General features: G+C 44.5%; 1 protein-coding gene across 1 annotated transcript in view; it reads left to right on the top strand.

The window, feature by feature from the left end:
• Positions 1 to 240: 240 nt before the first annotated feature.
• LOC124028296 (serine/threonine-protein kinase Nek11-like) overlaps positions 241 to 14,661 on the top strand; it is a gene marked incomplete at its 3' end in the record, with an annotated part of 36,982 nt that continues 22,561 nt past the window's right edge. The window contains exons 1-4 of the mRNA XM_046340399.1: positions 241 to 318; positions 6,456 to 6,575; positions 8,390 to 8,483; positions 8,835 to 8,964. Of these exons, the coding sequence (XP_046196355.1) occupies positions 6,508 to 6,575; positions 8,390 to 8,483; positions 8,835 to 8,964 (292 nt within the window). The remainder of the gene's footprint in view (positions 319 to 6,455; positions 6,576 to 8,389; positions 8,484 to 8,834; positions 8,965 to 14,661) is intronic.

Raw genomic sequence — 14,661 nt, 5'->3', positions numbered from 1 at the left:
CTGGACACTGGAAAGGTCAGCTGTGTTTAAGACGTTGCAGTAGGTCAGAGCCTAATGACAGCTGTAGACATATCAACGATGGTGAAGTAGGGAAGACAGGGATGTACTAGTCTGTTTGTAATAAAGCAATAATATTGATAATGTTAACCTTGATCTCACTCTTTCTTTTCTCTCTCTTTTATCTCTCTCTCTTTCCCCCTCCCTTTTTCTCTGTCTCACTCCCTCTCTACAGATCTTAAAACACAAGTTCTGTAGTCTGACACTGAGAGACAAGACATCAGCGGGAGAAAGAGACGCAGCACAGATATTGAAAGCGGTGTAAGGACATGCTCTATATACTGTATGGTTGTCTGTAGTTTGGGTTATTAAGAAGGAAGAGGGAGAACTAAAACCACTATCATCCTCAGACATGAAGAATGAACACTGGCTCCTCAGTTTAGAGCTACGTGGCTGAGTAACACACCACTATCACAGACATGAAGAATGATCACTGGCTCCTCAGTTTAGCTACGTGGCTGCAGTTACACACCACTATCATCCTCAGACATGAAGAATGAACACTGGCTCCTCAGTTTTACGTGGCTGCAGTAACACACCACTATCATCCTCAGTGGCTGGCAGTTAGGCAACGTGGCTGCACCACTATCATCCTCAGACATGAAGAATGAACACTGGCTCCTCAGTTTAGAGCTACGTGGCTGCAGTAACACACCACTATCATCCTCAGACATGAAGAATGAACACTGGCTCCTCAGTTTAGAGCTACGTGGCTGCAGTTACACACCACTATCATCCTCAGACATGAAGAATGAACACTGGCTCCTCAGTTTAGAGCTACGTGGCTGCAGTTACACACCACTATCATCCTCAGACATGAAGAATGAACACTGGCTCCTCAGTTTAGCGCAATGTGGCTGCATCAGGACAGAGGGATTTTTAAGCATTCACACAAACACACACTAATATTGCCATACTCTGTCCCTCTCCATAACCCCCTTTTCTCTCACTCTCTGTCTGTCTCTTTCTCTCTCACTTCCTCTCTCTCTCTCTCGCTCTCTCTCTCACTTCCTCACACTCACATTTTCTCACTCACTCAGACATGGAAATCACAGTTAGTAGCAGCTGTCTCTTAAACAAACCAGACCGTCACTGATTCAAACTGGCACCAATCAGGGAAGGTGCCTGTCATCATTAGCCAGCTGGCCACACACTCTCCTATATGTTAGAGTAGCCAGGTGTAACATGCTGCAGAGAAAGACCAGATTAGGTCTAGGTCTTAGCAATAGCCACACCCATCTCTTTAGGATTGACACGATCATGTCATTTGTTGCCTGACAGACTGCATCTGTAATGACTTGCCAAGGTGCCTTAGTAGCATGTGGACAATGCAATATGGTTGTGAGAAATGGTGATTAACTTGGGATCATGGATGATATGATTCTCTGATCTGATGTTATGCTTATTAACTGGTCAGTGACATGATCATGTTATTCCACTTTTTACATACTTACCCTGATGACTTGTCCAATGGAATTCTACACACCATAGTTAGAGTTGTGGTTGAAGCCAGGGTTATGGTTGAACCTAGGATAGGTTGTTGAACAGGATGGAGCTAGGTTTAGGGTTGGGTCTAAGGTTAGGGTTGAACCAGGATGTGTACATGGAGCTAGGTTTAGGGTTGGGTCTAAAGTTAGTGTTGAACCAGGATGTGTACATGGAGCTAGGTTTAGGGTTGGGTCTAAGGTTAGGGGTTGAACCAGGATGTGTACATGGAGCTAGGTTTAGGGTTGGGTCTAGGTTAGGGTTGAACCAGGATGTGTACATGGAGCTAGGTTTAGGGTTGGGTCTAAAGGTTAGGGTTGAACTAAAGTTGGGATGTGTACATGGAGCTAGGTTTAGGGTTGGGTCTAAGGTTAGGTTGAACCAGGATGTGTACATGGAGCTAGGTTTAGGGTTGGGTCTAAGGTTAGGGTTGAACCAGGATGTGTACATGGAGCTAGGTTTAGGGTTGGGTCTAAGGTTAGGGTTGAACCAGGATGTGTACATGGAGCTAGGTTTAGGGTTGGGTCTAAGGTTAGGGTTGAACCAGGATGTGTACATGGAGCTAGGTTTAGGGTTGGGTCTAAGGTTAGGGTTGAACCGGGATGTGTACATGGAGCTAGGTTTAGGGTTGGGTCTAAGGTTAGGGTTGAACCAGGATGTGGACATGGAGCTAGGTTTAGGGTTGGGTCTAAGGTTAGGGTTGAACCAGGATGTGTACATGGAGCTAGGTTTAGGGTTGGGTCTAAGGTTAGGGTTGAACCAGGATGTGGACATGGAGCTAGGTTTAGGGTTGGGTCTAAGGTTAGGGTTGAACCAGGATGTGTACATGGAGCTAGGTTTAGGGTTGGGTCTAAAGTTAGGGTTGAACCAGGATGTGGACATGGAGCTAGGTTTAGGGTTGGGTCTAAGGTTAGGGTTGAACCAGGATGTGGACATGGAGCTAGGTTTAGGGTTGGGTCTAAGGTTGAACCAGGATGGTACATGGAGAACCAGGATGTGACAGTGTTGAACCGGGGTACATGGAGCTAGGTTTAGGGTTGGGTCTAAGGTTAGGGTTGAACCAGGATGTGGACATGGAGCTAGGTTTAGGGTTGGGTCTAAGGTTAGGGTTGAACCAGGATGTGTACATGGAGCTAGGTTTAGGGTTGGGTCTAAGGTTAGGGTTGAACCAGGATGTGTACATGGAGCTAGGTTTAGGGTTGGGTCTAAGGTTAGGGTTGAACCAGGATGTGGACATGGAGCTAGGTTTAGGGTTGGGTCTAAGGTTAGGGTTGAACCAGGATGTGGACATGGAGCTAGGTTTAGGGTTGGGTCTAAGGTTAGGGTTGAACCAGGATGTGGACATGGAGCTAGGTTTAGGGTTGGGTCTAAGGTTAGGTTGAACCAGGATGTGGACATGGAGCTAGGTTTAGGGTTGGGTCTAAGGTTAGGGTTGAACCAGGATGTGGACATGGAGCTAGGTTTAGGGTTGGGTCTAAGGTTAGGGTTGAACCAGGATGTGTACATGGAGCTAGGTTTAGGGTTGGGTCTAAGGTTAGGGTTGAACCAGGATGTGGACATGGAGCTAGGTTTAGGGTTGGGTCTAAGGTTAGGGTTGAACCAGGATGTGTACATGGAGCTAGGTTTAGGGTTGGGTCTAAGGTTAGGGTTGAACCAGGATGTGGACATGGAGCTAGGTTTAGGGTTGGGTCTAAGGTTAGGGTTGAACCAGGATGTGGACATGGAGCTAGGTTTAGGGTTGGGTCTAAGGTTAGGGTTGAACCAGGATGTGTACATAGAGCTAGGTTTAGGGTTGGGTCTAAGGTTAGGGTTGAACCAGGATGTGTACATGGAGCTAGGTTTAGGGTTGGGTCTAAGGTTAGGGTTGAACCAGGATGTGTACATGGAGCTAGGTTTAGGGTTGGGTCTAAGGTTAGGGTTGAACCAGGATGTGGACATGGAGCTAGGTTTAGGGTTGGGTCTAAGGTTAGGGTTGAACCAGGATGTGGACATGGAGCTAGGTTGAGGGTTGGGTCTAAGGTTAGGGTTGAACCAGGATGTGTACATGGAGCTAGGTTTAGGGTTGGGTCTAAGGTTAGGGTTGAACCAGGATGTGGACATGGAGCTAGGTTTAGGGTTGGGTCTAAGGTTAGGGTTGAACCAGGATGTGGACATGGAGCTAGGTTTAGGGTTGGGTCTAAGGTTAGGGTTGAACCAGGATGTGGACATGGAGCTAGGTTTAGGGTTGGGTCTAAGGTTAGGGTTGAACCAGGATGTGGACATGGAGCTAGGTTTAGGGTTGGGTCTAAGGTTAGGGTTGAACCAGGATGTGGACATGGAGCTAGGTTTAGGGTTGGGTCTAAGGTTAGGGTTGAACCAGGATGTGGACATGGAGCTAGGTTTAGGGTTGGGTCTAAGGTTAGGGTTGAACCAGGATGTGGACATGGAGCTAGGTTTAGGGTTGGGTCTAAGGTTAGGGTTGAACCAGGATGTGGACATGGAGCTAGGTTTAGGGTTGGGTCTAAGGTTAGGGTTGAACCAGGATGTGGACATGGAGCTAGGTTTAGGGTTGGGTCTAAGGTTAGGGTTGAACCAGGATGTGGACATGGAGCTAGGTTTAGGGTTGGGTCTAAGGTTAGGGTTGAACCAGGATGTGGACATGGAGCTAGGTTTAGGGTTGGGTCTAAGGTTAGGGTTGAACCAGGATGTGGACATGGAGCTAGGTTTAGGGTTGGGTCTAAGGTTAGGGTTGAACCAGGATGTGGACATGGAGCTAGGTTTAGGGTTGGGTCTAAGGTTAGGGTTGAACCAGGATGTGGACATGGAGCTAGGTTTAGGGTTGGGTCTAAGGTTAGGGTTGAACCAGGATGTGGACATGGAGCTAGGTTTAGGGTTGGGTCTAAGGTTAGGGTTGAACCAGGATGTGGACATGGAGCTAGGTTTAGGGTTGGGGCTAAGGTTAGGGTTGAACCAGGATGTGGACATGGAGCTAGGTTTAGGGTTGGGTCTAAGGTTAGGGTTGAACCAGGATGTGTACATGGAGCTAGGTTTAGGGTTGGGTCTAAGGTTAGGGTTGAACCAGGATGTGGACATGGAGCTAGGTTTAGGGTTGGGTCTAAGGTTAGGGTTGAACCAGGATGTGGACATGGAGCTAGGTTTAGGGTTGGGTCTAAGGTTAGGGTTGAACCAGGATGTGGACATGGAGCTAGGTTTAGGGTTGGGTCTAAGGTTAGGGTTGAACCAGGATGTGGACATGGAGCTAGGTTTAGGGTTGGGTCTAAGGTTAGGGTTGAACCAGGATGTGGACATGGAGCTAGGTTTAGGGTTGGGTCTAAGGTTAGGGTTGAACCAGGATGTGGACATGGAGCTAGGTTTAGGGTTGGGTCTAAGGTTAGGGTTGAACCAGGATGTGGACATGGAGCTAGGTTTAGGGTTGGGTCTAAGGTTAGGGTTGAACCAGGATGTGGACATGGAGCTAGGTTTAGGGTTGGGTCTAAGGTTAGGGTTGAACCAGGATGTGGACATGGAGCTAGGTTTAGGGTTGGGTCTAAGGTTAGGGTTGAACCAGGATGTGGACATGGAGCTAGGTTTAGGGTTGGGTCTAAGGTTAGGGTTGAACCAGGATGTGGACATGGAGCTAGGTTTAGGGTTGGGTCTAAGGTTAGGGTTGAACCAGGATGTGGACATGGAGCTAGGTTTAGGGTTGGGTCTAAGGTTAGGGTTGAACCAGGATGTGGACATGGAGCTAGGTTTAGGGTTGTTTTATTATTTTTAAATGTAACCTTTATTTAACTAGGCAAGAACAAATTCTTATTTACAATGACGGCCTAACCCTCACCCGGACTACGCTGGTCCAATTGTGCTCCGCCTTATGGGACTCCCAATCACGGCAGGTTGTGATACAGCCTGGAATCAAACCAGGGTCTGTAGTGATGCCTCTAGCACTGAGATGCAGTGGGTTAGGGTTGAGCTGGTATGCGGACATGATGCCGGGGTTAGGGGTCAAATCAAATCAAATGCTTACTTACAAGCAACAATGCATTTTTTTTGTGTTGCTTAAAATAAAAAAATAAGAAGAACAAAGTAACACAATAAAATAACAATAACGAGACTATATACAGGGGGTACCGGTACCGAGTCAATGTGTAGGCTATATACAGGGGGTACCGGTACCGAGTCAATGTGTAGGCTATATACAGGGGTACCGGTACCGAGTCAATGTGTAGGCTATATACAGGGGTACCGGTACCGAGTCAATGTGTAGGCTATATACAGGGGTACCGGTACCGAGTCAATGTGTAGGCTATATACAGGGGGTACCGGTACCGAGTCAATGTGTAGGCTATATACAGGGGGTACCGGTACCGAGTCAATGTGTAGGCTATATACAGGGGGTACCGGTACCGAGTCAATGTGTAGGGGTACAGGTTAGTCCAGGTAATATGAGGCTAGGGTTGAACTGGGATGTGCACATGAAGCTAGGTTGAGGGTTAGGCTTTCGGTTAGGTTTAGGCTTAAGGTAAGGGTTTAAGTTATGGTTAGAGGACAGTGGGAGACATATCTGAATCAGGGCCTCCAATTAGTATTCCTCTTGATTAGATCCTCTCTTTCATATGTATATTGTTTATGTCTGATTACTGCCTATCTCACTCTAAATGACCTTGTTACATACCTTACATGTTGAAAGAAGTATTTACATCCACATAGGAAGTGATCTACAAAAAGTAAACGCTAGAATTCAATCAAATCCACCACCCTGAGGTGTTTACAGTGCACAGTATCTCTTTTTGCCATGGTAAATTCTAAATCCCATTCAGGCAGCAATTGTTTTTAACAGTGCAGAGGTAATTGTGTGTAGGAGTATCGGACCTCTGACCTATCTTACTCACCAACGCTCCAGCCCTCCCAACCTCTGACCGTTGCCCTTTGAACAGGCAGAGAAAGGTGCACCTTCAGACACTGAGGGAGAAATCAGAGCTAGACAGAATGACCCCCAGGGAGAGAATGAGGCTGAGGAAGCTGCAGGCTGCCGACGACAAGGCCAGGAGGCTTAGGTAGGAGACCATTAAGTACGCACGCACATGTACACACACACACACACACACACACACACACACACACACACACACACACACACACACACACACACACACACACACACACACACACACACACACGGTCCATGACCAGTATAGAGCCTGTTGGGATTCTTCTGGGGCTGATGCATGGCTGGGTTCCCTTTAAAGATGAAGAGAGTTTTGTGTAAATGCATTCTCCCCTGCCCTAGTTTCCTTGGGCTGAACTGTGTTGGAGACGTGTCTACAGGGAACGATACTGAGAGCGACAGAGGGGTGGTGGATGGGAAGGACAACAGGCCAGGCAACAGGGCTATTGATGTGCTCTATGGAGTTTCAACTTTTAGCAGGACGCTGATATTATACAAGCCATGACCTTCTCTCTCTCCTCCATCTCTTTCTGTGTCTCTCTCTCTTTGTGTGGGTCTCTATCTGCCTGTGTTTCTTTCTCTCTCATTTTCTCTTTATCTATGTCCTTCCTCCTCTCTCTCCCTCTTTCCCACACTCTGTTGTTTCTGGTTGATAACTACAGTGTTATTTATTTTTTTAACCTTTATTTAACTCGGCAAGTCAGTTAAGAACAAATTCTTATTTTCAATGACTGCCTAAGAACAGTGGGTTAACTGCTTGGGGCAGAACGACAGATTTGTACCTTGTCAGGGGATTTGAACTTGCAACCTTTCGGTTACTAGTCCAACGCTCTAACCACTAGGCTACCCTAAGACTATGACCTCCTAGTCTTAATGATCAACATAACACACTGCCATCTCACTTTTATACTGTGTTGCATCATTCATCTACAGGTAACTGCCAAGATAAAGGAAACCCCAACATAGTGTCTTAATAGGTCACTGGGCACCACGAGTCAGAACAGCTTCAATGCACCTTGGCATAGATTCTAGGTGTCTGGAACTCTTGTAACTCTTGGAAGAATGCGACACCATTCTTCCATCATTTGGTGTTTTGTTGATGGAAAACACCTGTCTCAGGCTCCGCTCCAGAATCTCCCATAAGTGTTTAATTGTTTTTTTGTTTATTTTTTATTTATTTTACCTTTATTTTACTAGGCAAGTCAGTTAAGAACAAGTTCTTATTTTCAATGACGGCCTAGGAACAGTGGGTTAACTGCCTGTTCAGGGGCAGAACGACAGATTTTGTACCTTGTCAGCTCGGGGATTTGAACTTGCAACCTTTCAGTTACTAGTCCAATGCTCTAACCACTAGGCTACCCTGCCGGGTTGAGATCTGGTGACTGAGACGGCCATGGCATATGGTTTACATCGTTTTCATACTCATCAAATAATTTAGTGACCACTTGTGTCCTATGGATGTTGTCATCCTATGGGGGAATAGCCATGGTAGACTAAATACTTTTTTATACATGACCCTAAGGGTGTTTAACTCAGGAACCACACCTGTTTGGAAGCACCTGCTTTCATTATACTTTGTATCCCTCATGATCTCAAGGGTTTCCATTATTTTGGCAGTTACCTGTATATTAAGATATAAGGCAAGGGGTGTGTGGTATATATGGCCAATATACCACGACTAAGGGCTGTTCTTAAGTGGGACGCAACGCGGAGTGCCTGGATACAGCCCTTAACCATGATATACCCATATGCCCATATACCACAAACCCCCGAGGTACCTTATTGCTATTATAAACTGGTTACCGACGTAAAAAATTAATGTTTTGTCATACACGTGGTATACAATCTGATATACCACAACTGTCAGTCAATCAGCATTCAGGTCTTAAACCAGCCAATTTATAATATAATGTAACACTACAGGAGACTTGCTGAGGAGAAATACCAGGAAAACCACTTCCGAATGCAGGAGCTGAGGAGCCGCCATTTCGAGAAAGTCAGTTTGGACGTCTTGAATGTAAGTGAGACACAATTCTAAAAGTTGAATCAAAAGCTCTCTTAGGAAATAATGCATATAATTGGATGAAAAATGTTTTGTTTTTACCCTCTACGACTTTAATTACTTGAATTAACTAATTGTTTAAGTGCAATTAGTAGCCGGTTCTTTGGCCAGAGTTAAATTAAACTCTAAGGGTGTCCCTTCTCCGTGAACCTCGTTTGGTATTCCCTTATGTTCTCATTAGCCAATCACTTGCTTCATAATTGAAACTCCCCCTAAAAAAAATAAAAAACATTTGTCTTGTTAAAAAATTAAAAAGATACTTTTATGACTAATTGTATTGAAAACTCCATCACTTCCACCCAATAGGAGAGTGCAGGAGATGCAGCCCACCAGACTACACCAATCACAGCTGAGGACTACCGGTCGCTGGGTTGCTCACAACCAAAGGGAAGGCAGCAGCAGGACATGATGCGAATGTCTGAGCCAGTAGGGCGTGGTGAGTATACTTCCTTCTTGTACCTTTTATTTCTGTTAATGATAGGATTATGATTTTATGCAGTACATCTTGGTTAGCCTGCAGTACATCTTGGTTAGCCTGCAGTACGTATTGATTAGCCTGCAGTACGTATTGGTTGGCCTGCAGTACATCTTGGTTGGCCTGCAGTACATCTTGGTTGGCCTGCAGTACATCTTGGTTGGCCTGCAGTACATCTTGGTTGGCCTGCAGTACATCTTGGTTGGCCTGCAGTACGTCTTGGTTGGCCTGCAGTACATCTTGGATGGCCTGCAGTGCATCTTGGATGGCCTGCACTACATCTTGGTTGGCCTGCAGTACATCTTGGATGGCCTGCACTACATCTTGGTTGGCCTGCAGTACATCTTGGATGGCCTGCACTACATCTTGGTTGGCCTGCATTACATCCAGGTTAGCTTGAGGTACATCTTGGTTAGCCTGTAGTACATCTTGGTAGTACATCAGTACATCCAGGTTAGCTTGAGGTACATCTTGGTTAGCCTGTAGTACATCTTGGTTGGCCTGCAGTATATCTTGGTTGGCCTGCAGTACATCCAGGTTAGCTTGAGGTACATCTTGGTTAGCCTGCAGTACATCTTGGTTGGCCTGCAGTACATCCAGGTTAGCTTGAGGTACATCTTGGTTAGCCTGCAGTACATATTGGTTAGACTGCAGTACATCTCCCCACCACTCTTTCTATAAAAAGTTGAGGGATGGTGCTGGAGAAAAGTAACTACTCTCAAATTCATAGACAGGGATATAGATGCAAGGACTGATCATCTATGATATCAAAATGATAGTTGTAACCGTGTTTTGATGGTAACGCTCGTCGGTGCATGAAGAAGGAGTGAACCAAAGAGCAGCGTGGTACGTGTTCATGATGATTTATTTAAACTGAACACTGAGACAAAATGGACCAAAACTAAACAGTTCTGTCTGGTGCAAACACAAAACAACTACCCACAAAACACAGGTGGGAAAAAGCTGCCTAAGTATGATTCTCAATCAGAGACAACGATGGACAGCTGCTTCTGATTGATAACCACACCCGGCCAAACACAAAGAAATACAAAACATAGAAAATAAACATAGAATTCCCACCCAAATCACACCCTGACCAAACCAAAATATAGACATAAAAAGCTCTCTAAGGTCAGGGCCTGACATTGAGGCTATACAGTTTTGTTAATATTTATTTTGTTTCCAAACATGAGAGTAAAACAAGCATATATTTGGTGTTTGATGGGGTACGACAGTTAAACTAAGATCATGATGCATTTCTAAGATATATTATTCAATAATCAATGGATACCATTCATTAATGTAGCAACTGCAACATGTATGTAGCAACATGTAGCAACTGCAGAAAATTTGTTGAAATGAAACCTTATCTAAACCCTGATGAAAATGTTGCTTTGGCAAATAAAAATATGTTCCCATTTATCCAAGACCACCTTAAACTGTATTGTGTGCTTGAAACACACATTTAACAACACAGGCACACACACACACACACACACACACACACACACACACACACACACACACACACACACACACACACACACACACACACACACACACACACACACACACACACACACACATCTCTGTATCTGTCCACAGATAATAATAATAATAATAAACAGCTAAACACCTTGTCTATAAACTGTGGGATCTAGGGAGGTTATGAGATTATTGTCTGCTGTGCTATCTAGGGAGGTTATGAGATTATTGTCTGCTGTGCTCTGGGACTGTTATTTAACCTGCGCCCAATCACACGCCCAATCAGGGCCGGCCCCGCGCCCAATCACACACCCAATCAGGGCCGGCCCCGCGCCCAATCACACACCCAATCAATCCTCTCAGATTGGTGAAGACCAGGATGTAAGAATAAGAAAATAGGAGACTTCAACAACTGTTGTACTGTTGCAGCTGTAGTGCCCTTCAGGGTTGGGGTCAGTTTAGTCTCGTGTTGCTACACCTCCAAAATCACGCCATTGTCACGCCTCACATTTTAGGGAAGGTCAGCGAGGCCTGGGTAAGTTTGAACTCAAGTGTAGGAGTGGGCAAGTGATTTCAGTTGAAAATAATGTCTGCAATTCACTTTGGAATCTGTCATTTATTTAAATGACTATTCAATATCCAATATTCCATGGTGGAAAAGCAGTCGAATGGCCAAACTCATAGACCAACTCCCTGCTCAACACTCGTCCCACTTCCACTTCACTGTGGGACCCCCATGGTGGGAGATCCAGGGGGTCCCTCAGATCTCCAATGCCCCAGATTCCCTCATCTCGGCTGGGATCAGAGTCACAGAGAGCCCTTGGTGGCATGAAACCTCTCCTACTCTGACAGACCAGCCATGAGGTAAAGCAACCCAGGCAGTATCATCAAAGGCTGAGGAGCAGAGTGAACATAATAATAATAATATATGCCATTTAGCAGACGCTTTTATCCAAAGCGACTTACAGTCATGTGTGCATACATCACACAGTGTGCAGGGGAGAGTGTAACATAAAGGATGGCTCATAGTAATGGATGGATGAAGTGAATGGAATGGTATCTTCTCTCTCTCATTCCATTTATTCTGTTCCAGCCCGTCCTCCCCATTTAAAGTGTCACAAGCCACCACTGTTACAGTACTACACACACACACACACACACACACACACACACACACACACACACACACACACACACACACACACACACACACACACACACACACACACACACACACACACACACACACACACACACACACACACACACTCAAGGAGCACATATGCAAATAAGAAAGACAAGAGAAAAGTGCTTTGTTATTTTTAGTAAACCACATTAAACCAAATCTCAATGGCCCATTGCCCCCTTTCCCCTTTCAACTGTAGACATGAACTGACATTAAACATACGTCAAGCAGCCTCACTGGGGAATAAAGGCAAGTATTAGACTCAAATGTATTAGGAAATAAACATTGACCTCCGTCCTCAGTATGAATAAACATACAGTATCACTGAGAGCCACAGGCAGTCACAGATGCAACATGCCCACAGGTTTCAACACAGTGTGGTAGGATACAGGGGTGAAAGAAGGTTATATTATCTGAGTTTGAGGTCAGATGACAGAGCTCTCTCTCTCTCTCTCCCCCTCTCTCTCTCTCTCTCTCTCTCTCTCTGACAGTCCCAATTTGCCCAGTGAAGCACTTTTTCAAAGTGTCAGAACTCTTTGCAGTCGGTCTCAGAGAGTTGCAGAGTCTGTTTGGACAGGGAGGGAGGATAGATTGACTGATGGGAGTACCTGGCCCTCTGTAACCTTGGCCGTGGTACTGCTGGTGCAGGAGGCCAAGTGGAGGGCACATGAATGAAACATTCTGGATTACAAAAAACTTCTTTGCATAAGTGATTATTCTGGTCTGGTATTAACATTGCTAATTAAAATCAATGAAGCACTGAATCAGGTGAGATGGGACAGAAACCACTGACAGAAATCGCTATCAGGTTATAAGCACCAGACAGACAGGGTGTGTGTGTGTTTGCGTGTGCAGTTGTGTGTCATTCTCTGTCGTGGTGAGTCTGCCAGCTGGTTGGACTGTGGGATCCCTGGTCATAGGTCACTGATCTGATCTGCTTCAGGCTCTGTTGGACTCACTCTAAGAAAGCCACAAAAGGGAAGGCTTTTAGGAGGCTTATAGTTTGTGTGATGTAATCAGGGTATTGTGTTGTACTAGTGGACTGTAGTTGTATGACTTGACTGAGACATCATTATTTACCTGATTCCTTTATGATACTTTGGTCAATTTTTAGAGACCGCTTGTTTTTTTTCTCAATTTCATTCCCTCTCTCTGCCTCTTTATCTCCATTTCACTCTCTGCCTCTTTATCTCCATTTCACTCTAGCCTCTTTATCTCCATTTCATTCCCTCTCTCTGTCTGTTTATCTCCATTTCACTCTCTGCCTCTTTATCTCCATTTCACTCTCTGCCTCTTTATCTCCATTTCATTCCCTCTCTCTGTCTCTTTATCTCCATTTCACTCTCTGCCTCTTTATCTCCATTTCATTCCTTCTCTGTCTCTTTATCTCCATTTCATTCCCTCTGTCTCTTTATCTCCATTTCACTCTCTGCCTCTTAATCTCCATTTCACTCTCTGTCTCTTTATCTCCATTTCACTCTGCCTCTTTATCTCCATTTAATTCTCTGTCTCTTTATCTCCATTTCATTCTCTGCCTCTTTATCTCCATTTAATTCCTTCTGTCTCTTTATCTCCATTTCATTCCCTCTCTCTGTCTCTGTATCTCCATTTCATTCCTTATGTCTCTCTATCTCCATTTAATTCCTTCTGTCTCTTTATCTCCATTTCATTCCTTCTGTCTCTTTATCTCCATTTCATTCCTTCTGTCTCTTTATCTCCATTTCATTCCTTCTGTCTCTTTATCTCCATTTCATTCTGTCAGGATTTGGTCAGGGTTGTTCCGGTTTTTGGTCACTAGATGCCCCCATTGTGCCTTTTGACCTTTTGTTTTCCCTTGATCCCCATTATTATTTGCACCTGTGCCTCGTTTCCCCTGATTGTATTTTAACCCTTTGTTTTCCTCAGTTCTTTGCTCTGTGTTTGTATGTTAGCACCCAGCCCTAGTACTCCGTGAACTCTTGTTGATCCCGGTGGACTCTCTTGTGGAATTCTGTTTTTTTTGTTCTTGTTTGTTTGTTTTTGAGTATCTTTTGAGGCTTTTTGTGCTTTACCTTCCACCTTGTGGATTTACCTTTTTGTCTTGGAGGATTACCTTTGTTCTTGTGGAATTCCTTTTGAGGTTGTGGAGTTACATGTTTTCCTGAAGAACTTCACTTTTTACTTCATTAAATACACCGTCTCAAGTACTGCTGTGTCTGCCTCATCTTCTGGGTTCTGCCGACTATTCGTGGCTCAGTTGGTTTAGTGACTGTTTCTCACTCCGGAGACCCGCGTTCGTAACTGGGTCCTGACACATTCCCTGTCTCTGTATCTCCATTTCATTCCTTCTGTCTCTTTATCTCCATTTCATTCCTTCCGTCTCTTTATCTCCATTTCATTCCTTCTGTCTCTTTATCTCCATTTCATTCCTTCTGTCTCTTTATCTCAATTTCATTCCTTCTGCCTTTTTATCTCCATTTCATTCCTTCTGTCTCTGTATCTCCATTTCATTCCTTCTGTCTCTTTATCTCCATTTCATTCCTTCTAACTTTTTATATCCATTTCATTCCTTCTGTCTCTTTATCTCCATTTCATTCCTTCTGTCTCTTTATCTCCATTTCATTCCTTCTGTCTTTTTATCTCCATTTCATTCCTTCTGTCTCTGTATCTCCATTTCATTCCTTCTGTCTCTTTATCTCCATTTCATTCCTTCTGTCTCTGTATCTCCATTTCATTCCTTCTGTCTCTTTATCTCCATTTCATTCCTTCTGTCTCTTTATCTCCATTTCATTCCTTCTGTCTCTTTATCTCCATTTCATTCCTTCTGTCTCTTTATCTCCATTTCATTCCTTCTGTCTCTTTATCTCCATTTCATTCCTTCTGTCTCTTTATCTCCATTTCATTCCTTCTGTCTCTTTATCTCAATTTCATTCCTTCTGCCTTTTTATCTCCATTTCATTCCTTCTGTCTCTTTATCTCCATTTCATTCCTTCTGTCTCTTTATCTCA

Source organism: Oncorhynchus gorbuscha, unplaced genomic scaffold (assembly GCF_021184085.1).
Source record: "Oncorhynchus gorbuscha isolate QuinsamMale2020 ecotype Even-year unplaced genomic scaffold, OgorEven_v1.0 Un_scaffold_3984, whole genome shotgun sequence".
NCBI classification, from domain to species: domain Eukaryota; kingdom Metazoa; phylum Chordata; class Actinopteri; order Salmoniformes; family Salmonidae; genus Oncorhynchus; species Oncorhynchus gorbuscha.
Note: the sequence above shows the minus strand (reverse complement) of the source record. Positions and strands in the feature narration are given on the sequence as shown.